At 36.4% G+C, this 23,696-nt stretch overlaps 1 protein-coding gene across 8 annotated transcripts; it reads left to right on the forward strand.

The window, feature by feature from the left end:
* The first annotated feature begins 463 nt into the window (after positions 1-463).
* LOC101263066 (cation-chloride cotransporter 1) lies at positions 464-22,174 on the forward strand. Of its 8 annotated transcripts, none has more exons than XM_010317318.4 (13): positions 464-925; positions 2,990-3,134; positions 3,558-3,636; positions 5,322-5,413; positions 12,764-12,878; positions 13,026-13,126; positions 13,683-13,744; positions 14,034-14,258; positions 16,838-16,952; positions 17,109-17,303; positions 17,739-18,139; positions 19,916-20,077; positions 20,828-22,174. In XM_010317318.4, the coding sequence occupies exons 3-13, from the start codon at positions 3,559-3,561 to the stop codon at positions 21,904-21,906; spliced, it is 2,625 nt and encodes an 874-aa protein (XP_010315620.1). In that variant the 5' UTR covers positions 464-925; positions 2,990-3,134; position 3,558; the 3' UTR covers positions 21,907-22,174. The 8 variants fall into 8 exon arrangements, with proteins under 8 accessions (XP_010315620.1, XP_004231552.1, XP_025884966.2 ...); XM_004231504.5 differs by having other exon boundaries at positions 476-925; positions 2,990-3,127; XM_026029181.2 differs by having other exon boundaries at positions 501-925; positions 2,995-3,127.
* The last annotated feature ends 1,522 nt before the right edge of the window (positions 22,175-23,696 follow it).

A 23,696-nucleotide genomic window follows, 5' to 3' on the forward strand; every position in this document is an offset into this window, starting at 1 on the left:
AATGATTTCTCCGTTGAGATTAGAGATAAAGTGGTGGGATTTAGTAATAAAGAAGATATAACTATTAGAGAAATTTAATAATTAATTAGTGTAAAATAGAGTTAACAGAAAGAAAATTAATAAAGAAAAGAAAATAAAAAGAATATAAGAAATTATAAAAGTTGACGTGGTGATGACGTGACACTGACATGACAACGAGTATAATACACTACATAATGTGAGAGTGATGTTGCATGTCTCGGGGTAGTGTTAAATTCATTTTTACATAGTAAAGGTGTGTAATAGATCGTTATAATAGTTTAAGCGTATAATTGACTTTTCATGATAAGTTTAGGAAATAATTTATGCCTTTTTCCTTTAATTAAAAAATGAAAAAAAAATCAAATCATTTTAAAATAAAAAAGATATTATGTGATCCTTTTTTAAATAATTTTTGCTTTAGGCGTTGGGAACACCCCGCAACAAGTGCTGTGTTTAAAATGGGGTTGAGTTCTTAAGGTGCACGCACGGCTTTTGTGAATTTGCATGTGAATTAAACAAACTCGGTTAAGAATTAAGCAAACTTCTTAACACTTTTTTCTCTTCTCCCGCCCGTCCTTATCTGCAACACATTTCGTTTCTCTCTCTGCCTGAAAAATAGAACAAACAACATTCAACCTCTGTGTTGTTTGAATCGTCAGATCTCTCTCTGAATTTGATCAGATCTAAATCAGATTTGGGCAATGCATTCTAATCGAGATAAAGAGGAAATGGATTCTGGAGGAGAAATTGAAGGTGTCGGAGATGAAAATGAGTTCCCATCATCAGCTGTTAGGGGACGAAAATATAGTCCTGTGGTGGCGCATGATAGTGATCGGGCTGTCTTGGAGATGTCCTCTATTGATCCTCGATCTTCATCCTCTCCTTATTCAAAACAAGATCTCAAGTACACACTCTCTCTCTCACACTTTTTTTTACTAATCCTTCCTTTATCCTTCGTTCCTCACATTATTTTTCTTGATAACATCACCTTTTGTATACCTACACTAACTATCTTGACTAATCAACATTGTAAGAATCAGATAATTTTGGTCTATCAAGGTTTAGGCAGATTTTTAAAAAATTCACTTAGTATGGCTTTTGGAACCTCCAACCGAATTTTGTCACCCTAGTTCTACTGACTATTGGCCGCCCACCTTGAGGTTTATAGTTTCACATTAAGGGTTTTGTATGATTTACAATGAAATTGTGCAGTTCGTTAGATAACCGATCTTTGCTGATAAAGAAAGAAACTTTGGCTTACTTCTTGGTATAGCTTTGAGTTTTTTTTTTTTTTTTTTTTTTTTTTTTTTTAAATTATGCCGAGTTGTTTGAATTGAGGAATATTCATAATTTGACAAGTGCTGAAAGGTCCAAAACTCAATAGATAGCAGGTTCACCCCTCTACCTATTTTCCATTTAAATACCATATTTTTGTATATAAGAGAGTTTCATACAATGATGTGCTGTTGAACGCCTAACCTCACACATCGCATGTTGCGCTCTCACTACCAGATCCAAACCATGCTAGCTTTTACTTGTGTCTCCTTATTGTATGAATTTTATGAACAACGCTCAAGGGGCTCTCACTACCAGATCCAAACCATGCTAGCTTTTACTTGTGTCTCCTTATTGTATGAATTTTATGAACAACGCTCAAGGGACTTTCAATATATTTTGGCCTTAGGCCACTTAATCTGTCAAAGGAATTGTACTGGATGCTGGCTAACTTGTTGACTATGAATTATGAGACGTCTAGCAGAATCGTTCAGTAAAATTTGAGAAACTGGGTTTGAGAAAGGAGAAACTGTGAGAATTGAAAACATAGCACAAGTCAATTTTTTCTTTCTTTCTAACATAAAATATACAGAGAGAGAGTTTGAGAAGGAGAAAGTGTAGGACTCTTGGAAGCATTTCTGGCACATAAAAATGAAGCATCAAAGTCCGTATTGTGATTATGCATTTTTTTGTTGGGAAAAAAGGGAGATATGGTGCTGTAAATTATCTTTTACCTCTGGGTGGGTTTGTGGGGGGGGGGGGGGGGAGTTTCGAACTCTGTGGTGCCTTATGAGGAACTACATTGATGTTTCTTCTGCTATTTTTTTACTGCTGCTATACATCCTGGACTGGACTTCCCAAGGCTTAAGGTTCTCTCCATAGTGAAACTTGATAGATGATTCTGTCATTTTGGGGAAAGTTCATGGTTATATAGAGATGTCGGACTCCACAGGAAAAAAATACCCTCTCACGTGAGCTAAATCAGTTTATCTGAGTAGGTCCTTCTTAGCCTATAGGATGAATGATTGTTTCTTTACCTTTTCATTTTGATTAGTAGTGGGAAATATTTTAAATTTATATTTCTTTCTTGAATGAGTTAACATTCTTTAGTGTCTCAAAACCTTTACAACTTATACACTAGTTAATTCAAATATTCCTTGTGGATTTCTGTAGGATTTTAATAGATTGTTAACTCTTGTGGCTGAGATACAGGAATGAGGCGTGAGCTGTTGATTTTTTTAAATCAGATTCCTCAATACTCAGAATTCTTGTTGTTGAAGAGAATAGTAAATAAAAGTGTGCTCTCTCTAGCAACTTAAGAATTTAGATGAGATGGTCACACAATTTGATATGGTATCGGAGCAAGTAAAGGCCGTGGGTTCTAGTTTCATTTCTACCCATTATCAAAAAGAATTTACATGTCCTTGGCCTATGGAAAGAATCAGGCTTGCACACGAAGGGGTGTGTGGAAGAGAATAATTATGAAAATGGAAGTGCATTCTCTATAATGATTTAAGCTTTAAATGAGATGATCATATACTTCAACACGTATTATCTCAAAGTTGGATCCTCTCCCCCCCCCCCCCCCCCCCCCCCCCCTCTTTTTTTTTTTTTTGCATTTAGTGTTCAAGAATTTTGTTGTCCTTACGTTATAATTTTTATGCATTTTTTCTGATTCACTCAATTTTATTAGGAAAGGTAAAGTGAATATGCAGCCAGATGTGGCTTCAGAAGGTTCAATGCCCAATCACAGTGTCAATGGTCCTCAAAGAGAATCCAAACTGGAACTGTTTGGCTTTGATTCTCTTGTAAATATTCTAGGTCTCAAGAGGTAAGAGGTAAACATTCCGTCGTCCTTTACATTTTATTCTTTCTTGCCTACAAATCTTTTATCTTCTATTAGATATATATGATAAATACATCTCCAACCTGTTCTAGTTTGAGGTGTGATTGATTAATTGATTTAGCTTCACTTCCATTCTCCACTCTCTCTCTCTCTCTCTCACACACACACACACACACTCATTTTTCCCCACGAACTGCCTAAAAACTGTAGCACCGTGAATGACATTGGAGAATAATGGAGTTTTTCTGTTGGTTGAGTTTTGTCTTGGAGATATTTGAATTTTGTAAGACTTGATATATCTCCCTATAAACTTATCATTTTGTGATTTCAAGACTATAATTTTCAAATTCAACTTCCCTTTCCAGTATTTGATATCTGATTAATATTATGCTTCTAATCAGTCTTGCTATTTCAGCATGACAGGTGATCAAATTCAAGCGCCACCTAGTCCTAGAGATGGTGGGGATGTGTCTATTGCTCTTGAGCGGCCCAGGGTACTGTGATAGGTTCTTAATCATCCGTTCTATTTTGCTGAAGTTTTATATTATAACCATTGACACTACATTTTGGTTTAATGGAAAGGGAAGAGAATGGGGAGGAGAACATATAAATCTATTTCCATATATAAATTATCTGATCTACCTACGCTGATTTGGTACAGACGGAAGAGGAGTAAAAGAATGCTCCTTTTTGTCCATTTCTTGAGAGACTGGAAACAGTTGACGTGGATGGGTAGCATACTCCATTATTAGTCTCTCTACCCTTTTGCTTCCTAACCAAAAGAAGGAACTAGCCCTTCTCTTTTCTTCTATTCTTCTCCTATAGCTGATCCTTTCTGAACTCCGACAAAACATGTAACATGCTTTCAAGGGAGAGTCTCCAATGTAATTCTCCTTTCTTTCATGGTCTTTGTTGTCATATCATATGGCTTCCTCTCTCTTTTTGGGCAGGCTGATGGGGAATGGTTGCAGAAATATATGGCCTGCATCTTTTGAATAAATGCCGAACAGTGGGCAAGAAGGTGGCTAAAGGGTAGAGTGAAGTTATAGGAAGACAAAAGTGTAGAAAAACTTACTTTTAAGTATATGCATTGTATGTTAACATATTGTTGATTAATTATTAGTGATAAATCATCATTGTATGCTCAAGCTCACTTTGAAGTTTAAACTAATTGTCACCATCTTACACCATTCCAAATTGTCAATACCTTTTTGTTAAAGTTCCTATTTCTCAGCAATTTGTTATAAATACTAGGTAATTAACTTTGAAGGCTGTATCTCGTGCTAGCGATTTAGAGGAGGCTGCTAGACCACCATTTTCCCTCTCTTGCTCTTCTTTGCAAGAGTGAATGGAAGAAAAAGTTGATCATGGAACTTGTTGCCATATTCATGTATTCCTTGACACTTTAATATGGTGCTGATCATTCTACTTTAGTAGAATACCGTTCTTGATAATAAGCTGAGATCTTCAGATTTTAAAGTTTTCTTGTCTCAAAAAGAAAATGTTAGTAAACAGAATACATAACAGAATATTCAAAAAAAGTTGAAGCATGAGAGATCCTCACTAAAAAGTTTGTAAGATCTGTTGGTGTCCGTCGACAAATTTTCTGTACTCACTGTCTCAGTTTTACTCATAATTTGTGCAAGATAAGATGAATCTGAATTGTGTTCTTGTGTTATTAATTTTCCATAATGTGGTAATGTGAGAGTGTATGTATTCTTAAGTGGCTGCCTAAAATACATAATCAACAGTTATGTTGGTTGTTCTCCCCTCTCCCCTTCATTTCCTCTCTAGTTTACAACTTCATTTAATGAGGTTTGTTCTCAGTTTTATTTCTGACCAGCATGGAAGAGTGTGAGGGATATTGGTGTATTTTTCTCTAGTTACTTGTTTGGTTTCTCCTACTTCTGTAGTAATTTGGTTTACAATCAATTCTCACAATTACAGACCTTCGTTGGGCTTAAATGGAGAAGTGAATATTCATATTGACAACGTGTTTGTGACTGAGGCTTAGTTGTGGTTATAGTTGTACATTCATCAGAACTTGCACTTTTGAGATTTGATATTCATCGATCACAACTTGCATGTATTGCTGAATCATGTAATTCTGTAGTGATGGGCTGCTCAGTGAAGCTTTGAATGCCTTTCTGATGGTCTCTTTCCGTGAATGCTGTTGTAGCCTACTGCTGTCAAGTCTGGGACATTGATGGGTGTCTTCGTGCCATGCTTGCAAAATATCATGGGGATCATCTACTATATCAGATTTTCTTGGTATGTTTCATCGTATCCATTCCTTTACGTGTTCTCTTCGGATTCTTTACGTGGAAAAGATTTATTATGTTGTAGCTATCAAAAGGTGATCAAGTTGCGTTTCCTTAAATCTGCATTTTAAGGATTGTGGTTAACATTCTGGATGTGGATAACTTCCTTTCATTTCCAACATTCTGGCATTTGTCATTCCCATGTTCTATAAATTCCCACATTGAGTGAGTAAATTGTAAAGCAAATTACACTATGTTTCCTATGTTAGTTATGATTTAGTGGTCTACACACGTCACAAGTATGGGTTGATATTGATATTTTAACCTGCTTCTGTGAGGTACTCAAAGTGAGCTGATCTTCCTTCTATCTCAGGTATTCTCCTGTTACAGAACTTGTTAGGCAGCTGTTAGAATAGGATTGTACATTATATTTCTTTATGCAATGTTAGTGTCTATAAATAGGACTCGGTGTAATAGTGTAGTATTTATCTTAATCTACGTTGTTCGGACTCGGGTGCGGGTGTTTGAAATGGGTGCGTATCTGAGAGTCAGATTTGGCAAAATCTAAATTTTAAGATTTGGGGCTATGAATCCTAGTATGGACATGAGTGCAGCGATCTCGCTAAAAATGCAACATTATAAGAATATACTGATAAATATATTTTAAATTTGAGAGATATTTTTTAAAATTCAATCTTTTGTTTTCTTGTGTTCGTAAAGTGGAATGTAAGAGACAAATTTTGAGTCAAATGTGACATTAGTTATCATAGTCTTGTCTCCTAACCAATTATAAACCTAAAAAATTATGTGTAGATGATACATATTGAGATTTGTTGTCTCAGTCATCGTGGGATTTTTACCCTACAAACTAGTCCAACAAGTGCAAATACTGATCATACAAACAGTAGGCCCATGAAAAGTAAAATGTCAATAGAAGTGGTTAGGCCCAAATGTTGAAATAATTTAGTTGCAACCTACAGGCCCATATAGATCTCTGAAAAATTCTTGTTTCATATATATTGTATTTCATCTTACACGCCACTGCCTCTACGAAATTCACCAAAACCTCAAACACTAGCTCACCTACTCCCTCTCCGCCAAAATGTAGCTGACATCCCATCCATCTCAGATCATCGATATTTTTGTCCTAGTCGCCGAAGGTGAAGTCGGAGCAGCTAGGCATTCGCTCCCAAAATCTGTCTCCTTAGCCTTTCCTTAAATTTGTTCTTGACTCTTGCCAAAGTATCCACATGGGTAGACCAAATATGACACGCACCCCGCACCTGCACCCGCACCCACCTAGTGTCACGTTGAAACGGGTTCGACAACAAAATCGAAGAGTCCGCGCAATATAGATCTTAATAATATTTTCCGTGCTTTCTCACATGGTATCAGATTATTGGCAAGAAACATTTGGAAAATACGGTCACAATTTCGTGTGCAATTCTGTCAACTATACAATTGATGTTTGCGTCATCTCATCTTTTGCTTTGATATTTATGAAAACCAATAGTGCCATCACACTTAGTAGGAAGTTCGGGTGAGAAGCCCACTCAGCTACATAGTTTGAAAATCCCATGAATGGTTTTGAACGTAATCATATGACTTGAACTTCCGATTCTTGTAGCTTTGGAATTAAAATTATCAAATCCCGAAGACGTGGCTCGAAACTTCAAAAGAATCTGACCAAAGAGGAAAACACCAAGTTTAAGGCAAAAAATAGAAGGCCAAAAGCTAAAACAAGGTTGGATCTCGTTGAAAACCCAACACACACAGGTAACAACAACGCAGTGGTGCGTCTGTCTCACATACCAACATGTGGACTTGATTATGGCCACTTCCTTAAATTTTCTCTTCTGTCGGGGTGGCCTAGGAATTCGAAGCTCATCCATACAATTTTCATAGAATTCCAATCACTTTTATTTTTCTAGTAAGTTTTCAACGAGATCCAACCTTGTTTTAACTTTTGGCCTTCTATTTCTTGGCTTAAACTTGGTGTTTTCCTCTTTGGTCAGATTCTTTTGAAGTTCTGAGCCATGTCTTCGGGATTTGATAATTTTAATTCCAAAAGTAGAGGAATCGGAAGTTCAAGTCATATGATTACTTCCAAACCATTCATGGGATTTTCGAACTATGTAGCTTGGTCTTTCTCGATTATGGGCAAGGGGCAGGTGTTCAAGTTCACTTCAAGAAAAAGGCTAGTGAGTTAGATGGAAAGACCAAAACACAAGGGAAGAAGGTAGACGCTCAAGTATGTAGTATCTTGTGGCGATCTATTGCTTTCAAGTTGATGTTCTTGTTTTGTCCATGCAACATGTTCAATTTGGGAAAAGGCTTGTGCTTTATCTACTAATGACATATCTCAATTTAATGATGTGATATTTTAGATGACAAACCTAAATAAAGATGAATTAGATGTCTACTTACTTGGGACACGTACATACAATTATGGAGGAATTTGAGAGGTGGATATAGTTACTTCAAACGTTGAAAAACTATAGGAGCAAAGACATACATTGTTTCTAGTTCTTACACATGTTGAACCTCCTACCGACCTTGATTCAGTGCATGGTCATATTTTGGCTAGTCCTACAATTGATGAATTATTCTCTCGTTACTTCGCCTAGCACCTCTTAATCATGGTGTGGTCTCATCAACAACCGCCAACTCCACTATTCTCGCATCTCAAATCAAGGAAAATCATTAAGTGGAAAGTAATTTAGAAGAAGAAATTCAACTTGTGGATTTCATAGGAGCTTTGTAAGTACTCCTGTTTTTCTTTTTTTGTTGTTGGTTTTTCTATGTAACTAACACTTTTGGAGGTGGCCAGCGTAACCCTTAATGCTGAGGAATACAATGTTACTAGTTTCAAAAAAAATCAAGCATCTCAATCCACAGAGGATTGACGCGGAGGTTTTTTGGAAGATCTCGATGTAAGTATAGTTATTATTATGGGCTAGGACATACTCGTTACATATGCAATTCTCTACATGGTTGACCAACCAAGAATGCTCATATTGCTCAGATTAACACCACAGGTAAGCAAGTGTTTTCTTTATCTCAAGGGAATATAAGGTGTTCCTTCCGTTTCGAGCAAGTAAGCAGATATCTCATTAAGTAGGCACAATTGCTTAGCCTGATACTTCTTTGGATTCTATTGCAAGTAATTCTTTTCTAAGTTGCTCGAACTCGGGTGTGGGTATTTGAGACGGATACTAAGCCAAGAGTCGGAATCAGCAAAATCCAAATTTTAAGATTCGTGGGTGCGAATCAGAGTATAGATACAGGTGCGGGGATACGGTTAAAATTTTCCAATATTATAAAAATATAGTTATGAAGATATCAATGACAATATATATAATATAATCAAATAAGTGGAATATATATATAAGAAAATTGAATTATACCATAAAGTATACTAAACAACTGCATAAATATAATTTATTTTAAAAAAAAGTACACTTATTTTATGAAACCCTTCGTTTCTACCGCTTGGAGTTGTTTTTCAAGAAAAACTTAAAAGACCCTATACTTTTCTCTGTAGTTCCTTTACTTTCTCAAGAAAAAAACTTTCTTTCTTCTCTTCTCTGTATTTTTCAAGTTTTATCCACTTCACGTCCCGCCTCCCTGGAAACTTATTTTCTCTTTCTTTCATCTCTTCTCTGTACTTTTCAAGCTATATCCTCTTTATGTCGCCAAAAACTGATTTTCTCTTCTTTCTTCTCTTCTCTTCTCTGTACTTTTTCAAGCTTTGTCCTCTTTACGTCTCTGGAAACTAATTTTTGCTTCCCCAAATCTTTTCTCGGATTTGGTCAAAGTGGCCGGATCAGATTGACCATATCCGACACTCACCCTGCACTCGCGCCGCACCAGTGTCACGTCGAGACGGATTCGCCCGCAAATATGGAGAGTCCGCGCAACATAGATTCTTTTACTTGTGTTTCACAATCTAGTACCCTTGGACCGTGGGTTGTGGACTTGGAAGCTTCTGATCATATTTATGGTAATAAATCACTATTGTCAATCCTCTGTAACTCTAACCTTTATTCTTTATGTCCTTGGTTGTCCTTTTAATCTTGCACCAGTTAGTCATGCGAACTCGTGCCTAATTGTGCTATAATGTTTCTTGGGGATTCTTTTGTTATGCGGTATCACAGTATGGGACATACAATTGGTGCAAAACACGAATCACAAGACCTCTACTATCTTACCTCTCCTAATTCCTCCACAACATGTCCAATTACAGATTCTTCCATTTTAATTAATAGTCGTTGGGGACGTTTGAGTTTATGCAATCGACAAAAATTGTACCTAGATTGTCTAGTTTGTCCACATTATATTGTGAGTCGTGTCAATAAGAAACATACCCACGCTACGTTTCCATGTGGTGTTTAGCTTTGTCTTGTTTCTATCTTGTCATTAGTTCATTCGGATTTTGGGGATCTAGTAGCATCAATTCAACCTTAGAACTTTGTTATTTTGTTAGTTTCATTGTACTCCTGATGTACTTCAGATTTTCTTAATGAAAGATTAGAGTTGTTCTCTATATACAAGAGTTTTTTTGTCAAATTACAAAATAGAGAAATTTATAGTTGGGAGCCATTCTTTTGTAGCTGTTTATATTCGTACTTTCTGAAGTGATAATGCCTTAGAATACTTATCCTCCCAATTTCAATAGTTTATGATGCACCAAGGAATTGTTAGTCAAACATCGTGCCACACACCCTTAGCAGAATGGGGTAGCAAAGAGAAAAATAGGCACCCTCATTGATACTGCTCGCACTCCTCATTCAATTCTATGTTTAAGTGTGTTTATGGGGAGATGCAGTTCTCACATCTTGCTATTTAATTAATCGGATGCCATTATTTTCCATTCAACATTAGATTCCTTATTCAGTATTGTTTTCTAAGTCATCTTTATGCTCTCTTCCCCTCTTGTCTTTGGGAGCACATGTTTTGTTCGTAATAGCCTTTGCAAAAGATAAATTAGTCTCTCGTGCTCTCAAATATGTATTATCGGCTATTCTCAGGTTCAAAAAGGGTATTGTTGCTACTCACCTAATCTTCCTCGGTACCTCATGTCAATTAATGTCACATTTGAGTCTTGACTTCACATTTTTTACACATTTTTTATCATCCAAATATCTTTGAGGCATTAGCTATACCAATTTATGAGGAATGAATGGTTACTTCTATATCTCCAGCCATAGTACTGCCACTTCTGACTTATCGTTGTCTACGAACAATATAAGGCCCAAATGATTTATGTACTGCTTCAGACCCTGTGCCTGCTGTGGACCCTCCACTTATTACAAACTTGTCTCCTCTTACTCAATGAATTGTACTATTGAAAGGTATACAATCCACTCGAATACTAACCCCATTACCTTTATAAGTTATCATCGCCTATCATCACCCCATTATGCCTTTGTATTATTTTCATCCCCAAGTCTACAAATGAAACACTTTCTCATCCATGATAACAACTATGATTGATAAATATCTGTTTTACATGTGACTGGTACTTTGGAGCTAGTTACTCTTTCTTAGGGTAAATCTACTCTATAGTTGGTTGTTGTTGGGTTTATGCAGCCTCTTTGTATAAGGGGTATAATCAGATATTTGAGCTAGATTACAGTGCTACTTTCTCTCCCATAGCTAAAATAACATTTGTATGTTTTTTTTCAATCTGTGACTGTTGTGCACCATTGACCTCTATGGTAGTTAGACATGAAGAATGAGTTATTGAGGATGAAGTTTTCACGGAGCATCTAGCTGGTTTTGTTGCTTAGAGGGTGTCTAGTAGTCCTTTATGTCGATTGTGCTGGTCACTATGTGGTCTGAAACATCCTCCTCGAGTCTGGTTTGGAAAGTCAGACCCAACAATTCGAGAGTTTGGCATGACTCATAGTGAAGTCGATCACTATATTGTATTTGCATTTTGCTCCAAATTTTTGTATTTATTTGGTGATGTATGTTAACGATATTATTGTCACCGACAATGACAAGGATGATATCCCTAATTTAAAGCAACATCTCTTTCAACATTTCAAGACTCAAGACCTTAGCAGAAAGAAGTAATTTCTAAGTGTTGAGGTTGCTTAATCCAGGTATTATTATTCACCATGAAAGTATGTCTTAGACATTCTTGAGGAGATGAGATTGATGGAATGTTGACCCATTGACACTTCTATGGATCCGAATGCTAAACTCCTGCTAGGAGTCTAACAGAGGAGCCCGTCAGTGATCCTAAAAGATATAGACTGCTAGTTGGTAAGTTTAATAATCTCACAGTGACTTGACCTTAGATTTGATTTCTCGTGAATGCTGTAAGTAAGTTTGTGGATTCTCCCAATGATAGTTATTGAGATGTAGTTGTCTGCATTTGGTGATATATAAAGTCGGCTCTAGGTAAAGGTCGAGGAGCTAGACCCATGAGAAAATTGTTGATTGATTGGGCAAGATCACCTTCCGATAGATGTTCTACATCTGGATATTGTGTTTTAGGAAGTAATTTGGTATCATGGAAGAGTAAGAAACTAAATGTCGTTACTCGATCTACGTCAGAAGAAAAACTACAACGTGTGAGCTAGTTTAAATCAACTAGTTGCTCAAAGAATTGAAATATGGAGAAGTTAGTCAATGGAACTTTAGTGTGATAATCAAGCGACCTTTAATATTGCATCAATATGGTGTTTCATGAAAGGACTAAACACATTGAGATTGGTTGTGACTTGATCAGAGAAACGATATACCCTCAAGATATTGTTACAAAGTTTGTGAAGTCAAGTGATCAGCTTGCAGATATTTTCACCTAACTGGTCCTCGTATTAGAGTCTTGGATTGACTTTTTATTTTTCGCTCATAAGCCAAAAGCCAAAAGTTAGGATTTCTAAGTTATGACTTTTGACTTATTTTTAGCATTTTTGCTTAAACCTAAGTGCGTATAAGAATTTTTTTTAGCTTACCTCCTAAAGTACTTAAAAGTTACTTTAGCTCAAATGGACTCGGTACATATGGCTTATATGTGCCAGCTTGAGGGAGTGTATAAAAGGTATAGGACCGTACATAGTATTCTTACATGAAAATGATTGTAATGTAGTGTCTATAAATTGAGCTCACTGTAGTAATGTTGTTTATGTATCTTAATAATTTTTTTCTGTGCTTTCTCCCAACAGCATAATCAGAGAAAGGAGGAAGAAGTAGAAAAGGACACTGTAGGAAAAAGGAGTAAAAGGAAAGATGCAATTATGTGGGGTTGGGGATGGGGGAGTTGAACAAGTATCTATTTGTGTGTTAGTCAAGTCATATCCTTTTATATTTGACATGTTGTGATGCTTTGTTTTCTTCTGTGCTGTAGGATTGTTGGTATGGCTGGGATTGGTGAGTCATTGTTACTCGTTGCTTTCTGTGGATCTTGTACTTTCCTGACCACAATATCATTAAGTGCTATTGCCACCAATGGTGCCATGAAGGTGAGAAAAAGTTGCTCATCAGAATTTGAATTAAGACAAAGGAGATAGCTTCTGAATTTTCTTTCCTATATCAGGCACATGCATTTTCTTTTTTCCCGAGTAACTCAGATGGTCAATGATATCTTTGATTTGTTTTCTCAAAATTAGGGCGGAGGGCCTTACTATCTCATTGGTCGTGCTTTGGGTCCAGAAGTTGGTGTCAGCATTGGACTGTGTTTTTTCCTTGGAAATGCAGTTGCTGGAGCAATGTGAGTGTACAGTATGACCCTTTGTGTTAATTGCTACTTACTTGGTGAATGTAGCAAAGGAGGCTGCATTGCTTTCATCAATGTTATCAAAGGCGAAAAGCGCAAAAAAGCTCTTAAGGTCTGTGGGGACTTTAAGCGCAAAGAGGAAATAAAGCGTGGGCTTTAATGAAAAAAGGTGCAAAAGGAGAAAAAAATACAAATATATTTGTTTAGTCCAAGACTAGAAATTATAAACATGAATGACACATTTATGACCAAAGAAATTGAAAAAAATTTATCATAAAGTAAAATATTAATTGTTTAGTGTCACTTCTTCATATGAGGCTCATTAGCAGTGAAAAGTTTGTCTTAGAACCTTGATGATGACACAGAAGCGCACATAAAGCGAGGCGAAGCGCTCAACATGTTTTGAGCCTCGCTTCAGGGCTTAAGCGTGCCTTTGATAATACTGGCTTTCATTATCTGACACTACTAGCAAATGAGGTTACATTACTTTCATCATTTGGCACTATCTGTAAGTTTGAGTTAATGTTGCTATTACATATCTGTCTTACAGGTATGTATTGGGAGCTGTGGAAACCTTCCTAGATGCTGTACCAGCTGCTGGAATTCTTAGAGGTATTTCTTGAGTGATATTGTCACAATTGATTTATTGGCTAAAATTTAATGTTTTGAAAAGACTTGCAAATCATAATTTTTCTATGAATACTCCTTGGATCTTGTCTTCTTTTATAGAAGTAATTGTTTTTTGTCTACTTGTATGTTCATGTTTGGTGGTTATCTGTTCTTTTCCTTGGTTATATGGATCATTATTTTCAATGAGTACATTTTAGTTGATGCTTTACTGGGTAATACATTATTTTGTCAAACTCATTTGTATTTCTGATTTTTACTGTCATTTATGCAGAAACTGTCACAAGAGTTAATGGTACAGATATTGCGCCCATTACAAGGCCAAGTTTGCACGACCTGCAAATTTATGGGATTGTCGTGACTATTCTTCTCTGCTTCATAGTTTTTGGTGGTGTAAAAATTATTAATCGTGTCGCACCGGCATTCCTTGTACCTGTTGTATTCTCATTGGTGTGCATATTCTCTGGCATTCTTTTGGCAAGGAATGGTCGTCCAGCAGGTTTATATTGTTTATGCCTACTTTTTAAAGATTGTTTGGAAAGCTCTGTGTGAAGTGTTCTGCTGTACACGCTTAAAAGTCAAGATATATGAAGAAAAGCTTGTTTGACAATGTAAGGTTACACCCTGTCGCTCTTTCTTAGTAGAGTGCTCTTGACCAATTCATTTTGTTCTGGCCTTGAGAAGAGTGGAAACTTATTGCTATTGGTAAGCTAGTCTGTAACAATAAATCTCAATTGATATCTCAACCTCTGCAATTTCCAGCATTTGTATTGCTTCATAGTCGCCCTTAGTACCTTACTGCTTTGAGAAAAGGCCCAAAATGGTCCTCAAGATTTGGACTTGCACTCAAAATAGTCCCTATTCTTTGAGGTGGAGCAGTACTAATCCTCCATCTTTCAAAAAATGGAGCAGATGTAGTACTAGGTAACTTGTACCGTCTATAACTAACAGGATGCCTCATGTGCCTTTTAAGTTCACGTTCTCTGAAATAAAAACTGATTGCTCTGCTCTGCCGAGTTGGTCTCTTCTTCTGCACTCTGTTGATTACGTCTTAGGTTTTAACTTTTAGAAGCTCTTTCAGACAATTGTTTCATCACTTTTAATCGCCACCCCTTTCTTTGCTCACCTCCCACATTCCCATGTGACTGTTAAAAGCATATTCTAGTCTTCAGAATTCATCTCGGATTCGTCAGTGATAGAAGCTCGTAATTGCAATTCGTAGCTCACTGCATCACTATCATCATGTTTACTCAACACCTTCTTGTTTATATTACTAGTCATCTCAGTTGTGCAATTCTACTCTCTTCCTGTTTTTTTTTCTTTCAGTAGTACAAAAAAGGGAAATTAGGACTAGAAGAACATGTCAAACAAACTTAATACTCTCTTCCTGTAAATTAAAAAGAAATATACACAAGAAGAACATGTAGTACACTGAATATTTCTGTCCATTTAAAGCTTCCCAACTACTCATACTGGGGAGGAAAGGCAACAGCTGAATCTTTTGCTGATAACAGAGCTGGGTTGGTTCACCTTCCATGGACCGGAGGTATTCTGTTTGTTGTAGTTGGAAAAAAATATCCAGGACTAAATGTGTTCCATTTTTGGAAAGATGGAGGATTATTAGTGTTCCAACTGAAATAATAGGGACTATTTTTTTGAGACAAGTAACAATTTTATTCAGTAAAAACTTAACCACCCCAGAAAAAGTTGCTATGTTGGAAACTTCACAAGCATCAAAAGTGTGAACCCTATGCAATTACATTGCCAATTCAATATACTAACTCTCGTATTTTGTCCCCCCCACCCCCACCCCCCTCATATTCCGTTTACACCAACAAGGAACAAGCTAAGACTATTCATTCCTAACTATCTGGATAGAACTGCTAGTGCCTTCAAGATGTCTACCATTCACCTCTTTCCATACTGTCCACCAAATGCAAGCAAGAATGAATTTCCATCAGTCCTCCCCACCAGTGTTATCAAAGGCGCGCTTAAGCACTGAATCCGTGCATCCGCTAAAAGTTCCCAATATCTGAAGCAGTGTGACGAAACTCTCTACTTCCCAGTCATTAAGAGCTCTTCGAAAGATTAGATTTCACCCTTGTTGACTCCACATTTGGTTGATCATATCATGACCCTTGTTGACTCCACATTTGGTTGATCATGTCATGTTGTTGGAGACTTCTAGAATAAAGTCCTTCCATGACTATCAAGAACAGAAAAGGTGATAAAGGATCACCTTGTCTAAGCCCCCTTTGAGATTGGAAAAAACCTTCAGGCCCATCATTAATCAATACTAAGAATTTGACACTAGAAATGCAAAATCTGATCCAGTTTATCCAGAATAGGGACTATTTTGAGTGGAAGTCCAATTTAGAGGACCATTTTGGCTATTTTCTCTTACTGATTCCTTTATGGTCTTATTTCCCTGCCTCCTGTGTTTAGGACGTTCTAAATTTACAGTTAGGATTGATGTATACTACTCATGGATGATAGCCTAGATCTTCAATTGCTAATTTCTCTCTTGCTTGATGGGATGAATGCTAGTGTCACATTTTTGAGAGTTGGACAAAATTTAAATGTTATTTATCCCTTACATCATCATCAATTTAGAAGTAGAGAGCAGAGTTCTAGCTTTGTTCCTTGTATGCAAGCGGCTCATGAAACTCTAGTGCTTTCATGAATGAATGTGGTAAACCCATCAATCTTTTCGTTACATATCGGGGACAGGGAACCAGCCCAGCTAATTCGATTTCCCGAAGAAATGAGGGGGCGCTGTTCCATATTGAGCTCCTAGCCCATCTTCTCTTTTTTCAAAGGTATATAGAAATGGTAGGCACTGCGAGTGAGTGAACTACTAGGGGAGAAAGGGGCAACCTCTCTATAGAAGGGAAGGGAAAGGGTTATCCGCCCGTAATGATTGTAGAGTCTCTCGGGGTTGGAGGTCTAATAGTAGTCACATCAAGTCCTCCCCTTCTTACTCAGAATAGCTACTCTGATCCATAGTTAAACCTGAATTCCTCTTGTTTGCATATATGACATCAAACTCATTACTTTCTGTTGCTATGCATGGTACAGCTGGAATCACAGGGTTGAGTTCGGGATCTTTTAAGGACAATTGGGGTCCTGCATATCAGAGGACTAGTAATGCTGGTATTCCAGATCCTAATGGAAAGATATACTGGAGTTTCAAGTAAGGCTTGCAAATCTTTTTTTCCTTCTCTCTTGTTCAATTTGCGTGGTACTTTTGCCAGGAATAAATTGTCCATTTTTTCTGCCTTTTACTTCGGTGATGCATAAGTTCTTAGTGTGAAACTGGGTCTAATATTTGATTCTTTTTTCATGTAAGTGCGTTGGTAGGTCTCTTTTTCCCTGCTGTGACTGGGATCATGGCAGGTTCGAACCGTTCAGCCTCGCTAAAGGATACACAGCGTTCAATTCCTATTGGGACATTAGCAGCAACTTTGACGACTAGTGCCTTATATCTAGTTTCAGTGCTGTTCTTTGGATCTGTTGCAACTCGAGATAAGCTTTTGACTGACAGGTTTGTCTAAATTGGAATGCTCTTATGATGCTTCTTGTTAGTGCCGTATTCCTAAATGAATTACAGTGGTCTGAGTGGCATAGTTTCTAAAATGAGACTCAAGTATGTTGAGGTATATCAATTACTTCCCAAAATATGAGTAGGTGGTGAGTACGATCATGTGTAGCTAAATATGATAAGCATATAATACAAGAGATGGGTATGTCAGAGACAGTTTTCGGTTTCCTAGTATATTATGAATGGCTCTGTCATTTTAATTATAAGGCTGATCATGCCTGATACTCCTTTTGTAATCTCAATATATTTGGGATTTGAAAGTTTTAATGACTTGTATTTGACCCTTCAGTGCGTAACTTTGTATGAAAGAGATTATATTATTGTAGTGAATGGTATTTCAAAATCTACTTATGGTGCATGGCTAATGCACTCATGCAGGTTGTTGACCGCTTCAATTGCTTGGCCATTTCCAGCAATTGTTTATGTCGGTATCATCCTTTCAACCTTAGGGGCAGCCCTTCAAAGCTTGACTGGTGCACCACGTCTCCTTGCTGCGATTGCAAACGATGATATTTTACCTGTTCTGAACTATTTTAAAGTGGTAGACGGAGGTGAGCCCCATGTGGCCACTTTCTTCACTGCCTTCATCTGTATTGGATGTGTCGTTATTGGAAATTTGGATCTTATTTCACCAACCATAACAATGTTTTACCTCCTATGCTATGCTGGTGTGAACTTATCCTGCTTCCTTCTGGATCTGTTGGATGCTCCCAGCTGGCGACCTCGGTGGAAATTCCACCACTGGAGTCTCTCTCTTGTTGGAGCATTACTTTGTATAGGTATATTCTTCTACTTTTGCTGTTGGAGAACTGGTATTCTTTCTCTGTTTTGGTTGATATCGCTGGAAATATATTGTCTATGCTCTAACATACATATTTGCTTCACATTGCTTTATCTTTCCCTAGAAAACCATCATCTTGGTGCTGCCTGATATGCATTTGTGTGTATCCAGGAGCTTGAAACTGCTAATATTTGACTTGGACCTTTACTTGTCCATATATTGCTTCTCCCATTATGTGTCCCACCTAGAATTCCTCCCAAAAGGTCTTCCCTCCATCCCCCTTAAGTGTAATCTCATCCATCTGTGTCATCCAGAAGCAAAACTTATTGTTGCTCTTTTGTAGTCATTTCTTGTTTCAAACAAGTGAGTAGTTATTCTAAATTATCATCAGTCATTTTGTTTTTAAATCAATTGATTCCAAGTAATACTGCCCAAATAACTTTGATTCTTGAAATCAAACTATTCAGCTTTTGTTGATGGGTTCTTTCTGAACTTGAGAATCGTGTCAATGTGTCTATTCCGCTGATTGTTAATGGTAATAAAGGACAGAGAAGAAAGTACATCTCTTTTAGGCTTGGCAAAAATGTAAATATTAACCTGGTTTATAATCCTTCTAATAGTTTGCTACTTTGCTTGGAGATGGTTTTGGAGCCTTGAAGGATTTTGGGTTGTTGTTCCTTCCCCTTTTTACGATTGGGTGAATCCAATTTCGGCAATATTCTTACTACTAACCTGGGTCATTATCCATCGAATGGTTTGCTTGGAAATGGGTTGGAGGATTTTGGGTCACTGTTCCTCCATTGTCTATATTCTTCTACAACTCGATGTTTTTAGTTTGAAAGAATATAAACTCTTGGACTCAGGGATCTGATTGATTCCCTTAAAGATCTCGTAATTTACTTTTTCTGATTGTTGTTTCTTAGTCCAACTTCTCCTTTCCTTTTGTAATTGGATGTATCCTTGTGTTTCTGAAAGTGGTAACAGAGAATATTAATATCAGCACAGAGGCTGTGCTAGAGCCATATTTACAGTTCAGAAAGCTGCACAGGGTCTCCCTGTATTATCTTACTAGGAATTAATCATGTCCAATTATGATTCTGCATCATCTACAAAGTTCTATTTACACCAGAAATGTAACAAAATTTCATCTTGATTTTCTTGCTAGAGCTATATCTATCTTCCAAGACTTTTTGCATTTCTCTCTCTCCAAATTATTCACCATATGCATGTAGGTAATTTTTCCCCACCATTTCTGTTGCCTCAGAGAGCCACCATTGTAATTCAGCACTTCAGCAGGTCCCAAGTAGTCTTAGGCATAGTGCACCTGAGCAAACTTTGTTTAGGAACAGCTGCAATAGCTGATCTGTTTAGAAGAGGTGACTAATGCTTTTTGAGTCAGCACCACATAAAAAACATTTGGAACATAACTAGATCTCCTCACCTTCTTGTTGAGACTTGTTCTTTTCTCTTTCTAGGACCCATGTAGACAGTCACATTAAATAGTAGTTTTGGTTTATGTAATACTGGGAAGAGTGAGAATCTTGGTTTATGGACGTATGCCATCCAGATGTAGAATGACCGCCTTCTTTGCCTGAATAGTGGTTACATTGCTGATGAATCCAGACTTCCAGTCTTTATTATCTCACTCGTCCTAGCAAGGATTGACTTCCCCACGCCCCAATTTTTTTATTCTATTTAAACGAAACTGAATAGAATTCTATCTTCTTGTGCATTTCAGAGTAATGAGTGTTCTCTTTCTGCTGTTTCTTTTCAGTTATCATGTTTTTGATTTCATGGACATTCACTGTGGTATCACTAGCCCTAGCAAGTCTAATCTATTATTATGTGAGTATCAAGGGGAAAGCAGGAGACTGGGGTGATGGTTTCAAGAGTGCATATTTTCAGCTTGCTCTTCGTAGTTTACGATCTTTGGGAGGTATGTATTTTTCTATTTATTCATTTAAATTTCTATTATTCATTTAAATTTCTTGTCAAACAACATAAAACAGCTTTCGAACTGTCCATTCCTTGTTGTCTTAAAACATTTGATTGCTCCTTGCATGTGTATTCTCTAATTGCTTAAAGGTTGAGTGAAACAAACACAATTTAGGCTTGCCATTGCAGGACCTCACTTTTTCAATTATGTTGTTTACCTACGATTTGTCTATGTGCAAATATATATATATATATATATATATATATATATATCTGTATATTTTTTTGGATCTTATGTTGCTTTTGATTTGATTATTACAATTGATGAAGGTGTTTCTCATTATAGTTAATTTGTTTGTTACCCTATTAACATTGCTTAATGTTCGGCAACACTTTTTAGTGTGTCAGTGCCTTGCTTAGACATTTTTATTCTGAAAATGTGCATCAGATGGTTGACTGCCATATTATTTCAGAAAGATTGGATCCTTATATTGCTTCAATCTCTCGCCGACGTTTGTTGCTCTTAACCACTTCTTAATTTCCAAATCTGAATGGTGTTTGGATACTACTTCTGCTTATATATGCTGCAAAATGCTCTGTTATTAATTGCAAATAACAGAAACTGAAGAATTTGCATCTTTTATTCTTGGCAATATCTTCAATTTTCTCAAGAAAGGGTTATTCTTGTGAACTTGCACTGCATTTAGACATCCAGAAAGGACATGCATTTAACATCCAATTGTGTATGCAGCTAGTCAGGTACATCCCAAAAATTGGTACCCTATCCCCCTCATATTTTGTCGTCCATGGGGCAAGCTGCCAGAAAATGTACCTTGTCATCCTAAGCTAGCAGACTTTGCCAACTGTATGAAGAAAAAGGGCAGGGGAATGTCCATCTTTATTTCTATTATAGATGGGGACTACCATGAACGTGTTGAGGACGCCAAGGCAGCTTGTAAGCAGCTAAGTACATATATCGACTACAAGCAATGTGAAGGTGTAGCAGAAATAGTTGTTGCTCCCAACATGTCAGAAGGCTTTAGAGGCATTGTTCAGACTATGGGTCTTGGGAATCTCAAGCCAAACATTATTGTTATGCGGTACCCTGAGATATGGCGGCGTGAAAATTTGATTGAAATTCCTGCTACCTTTGTTGGAATAATAAATGACTGCATTGTTGCAAACAAGGCTGTAGTTATTGTGAAGGGTCTAGATGAATGGCCTAATGAGTATCAAAGACAGTATGGAACCATTGATTTGTACTGGATAGTCAGAGATGGTGGTCTTATGCTGTTGCTATCTCAACTGCTTCTCACAAAAGATAGCTTTGAGGGCTGTAAGATCCAGGTTTTCTGCATTGCTGAGGAAGATTCTGATGCAGAGGGACTCAAGGCCGACGTAAAGAAATTTCTTTATGACCTTCGGATGCAAGCTGAGGTAATTGTCATTTCCATGAAGTCATGGGAAGGCCAAGGGGAGCAGCAAGAATCTATTGAAGCATTCAGTGCTGCTCAGGGAAGAATAGCTAGTTATCTGGGAGAGATGAAAGAGAGAGCGGAGAGGGATAAGACTCCTTTGATGGCGGATGGAAAACCAGTGGTTGTCAATGAGCAGCAAGTTGAGAAATTCCTGTATACCACTTTGAAGCTGAATTCAACGATTCTAAAATACTCGAGGATGGCTGCAGTTGTGTTTGTAAGTCTTCCTCCTCCTCCTGCCAATCATCCAGCATTTTTCTACATGGAATACATGGACCTATTGGTTGAAAATGTACCCAGGCTTTTGATAGTTCGTGGATATCGTCGAGATGTTGTCACTTTGTTTACGTAGGTAGTTCTGTTCATACGCTTCCTTTTTCTCTTTTTTTTTACCTCCTTTGCTTTATCTTAATAGAGTTCCAATTCAATTCAATTTGTTACTTTTGTTGTTTTTCTCTTTTCTCCTGGAGGTGGGTGTACAATATACTAGTTTTTGTATCATTAATTCTTTTGAACTGAATATTTGGGGTAAGAAAATTTTGTTATTGATGAATCTCTAGGTGACTATTTATTAGTCGTCTAAGAAAATGTTGAAATAAAAAAAAATCGTTATTGATGAATGTCAAGTTGGGTAAAGTACACATTGTTCAATGAATCACTCTCAAATACTGTATAATCATTTCTCTAATGTCAGAGGATATGGGGTGGCCTTGCAGTTTTACTTCTGTTGCACATTTTCTTTAAAATTCTTTTACACTAAATTGAATGTCATTGATATACTACTTTTATGTGTCTCTGGTTTCACGTGTATCTTATGGCAATTACAATTTTTCCCTTTTCTGTTTAAAAGAATTGTAAATAAAAAGGTACGAAAATAAAAATAAAAAGGTATGAAACTTCCGTTTATTATTTGAAGTTTAGGATATAATGTTCTCTAAACTCAATAGTGGAATTTATAATAGTACCAATAAAAATACAATTTAAAGTAAATTAAAGTATGGTTAAACCTATGTGAACTAATATTGTCAGAATAATGAAATATTATTATTTTGCAGAGTAATTATATAATCAAGAAATTACTCCCTCCATTTTAAAAAAAATTATCTAGTTTGATTTGGAACAGAGTTTAAGAAAAGAAGACTTTTCAATCTTGTGATTCTAAATAAAAATTATGTTAAATGTATTAAAAAATTCTTTAATTTTGTAGTCTTAAATATGTCATGTGAAAAGGTAAATTAAAGTGTTATAAAAAAAAAAAGGCACATTCTTTTTTAAACAAAGCATAAGAAAAATTGAGTCTTTTTTTTTTAAATGGAGGGAGTAACACTTGTTTCCTTGTGGTAGCACATTTTCTTTGAATTAACACCAAATTGAATGTCATTGATAAACTACTTTTGTGAGTCTCTGGTTTCACGTGTATCTGATGGCAACTACAAATTTTGCATTTTTTGTTAAAAAAAGCTGTCTATATTTTAAGACAACTCTTTGTCTGAAATGTAAAAAAATAAAAACAAAAGGTATAAAACTTCCGTTGGAAAAGGGTAAAAGTTGCCCCGGCTTTATGTGAAAATAAATTACTTATACCCTTCATTGTATTTTGGGATTAAAAATATCCCGTTGTTATTCTAGGAGATCATAAATATCCTCAAGAGTTAACCCCAATTTTTTAGTGACGTTACAAGTCAAATGTGACTAATTCCTCCACCTAAGCGTTGACAACTAAGATTCACTACAAAAGAACTTTACCTTTAGAGGTGATAAAGTCGCCACAAAATCTCAAAATATTGCCACTAAAGGTTATGATTGATTTTTAGTGGCGACTAAGGTTCTAACAATCATTCACTAGTAAAATCTATTTTTTCAACAAAAAAATATAATAAATAATTTTTGATTTTTCTAAAATGAATAACTTGCAATATCAATATTAAAAACATCCAATATAATTATGAAAATTCATGAAAATTACTTCTCGATTTACATCTCCTACTATATAATGCATCATTGCACATTTTATGCATTTACATATGACACAAAAATAAAACATACAGTGTCTTGATGTTATTTGCGGTCTTTAGGATAACAACAGGGACATTTTTTATCCCAAAATATAATGAAGGATATAAGTGATCTATTTCACATAGT

This window comes from Solanum lycopersicum, chromosome 2, assembly GCF_036512215.1.
Source record: "Solanum lycopersicum chromosome 2, SLM_r2.1".
Lineage (NCBI taxonomy): Eukaryota > Viridiplantae > Streptophyta > Magnoliopsida > Solanales > Solanaceae > Solanum > Solanum lycopersicum.

Bases quoted from the DNA above. Each gene is read 5' to 3' on its own strand.
- LOC101263066 (XM_004231504.5), top strand. From the start codon at position 723: ATGCATTCTAATCGAGATAAAGAGGAAATGGATTCTGGAGGAGAAATT. The intron at 14,259-16,837 runs GTTTATATTGTT...TGCATGGTACAG, and splicing joins AAGGAATGGTCGTCCAGCAG to CTGGAATCACAGGGTTGAGT. The intron at 16,953-17,108 runs GTAAGGCTTGCA...TTTTCATGTAAG, and splicing joins AAGATATACTGGAGTTTCAA to TGCGTTGGTAGGTCTCTTTT.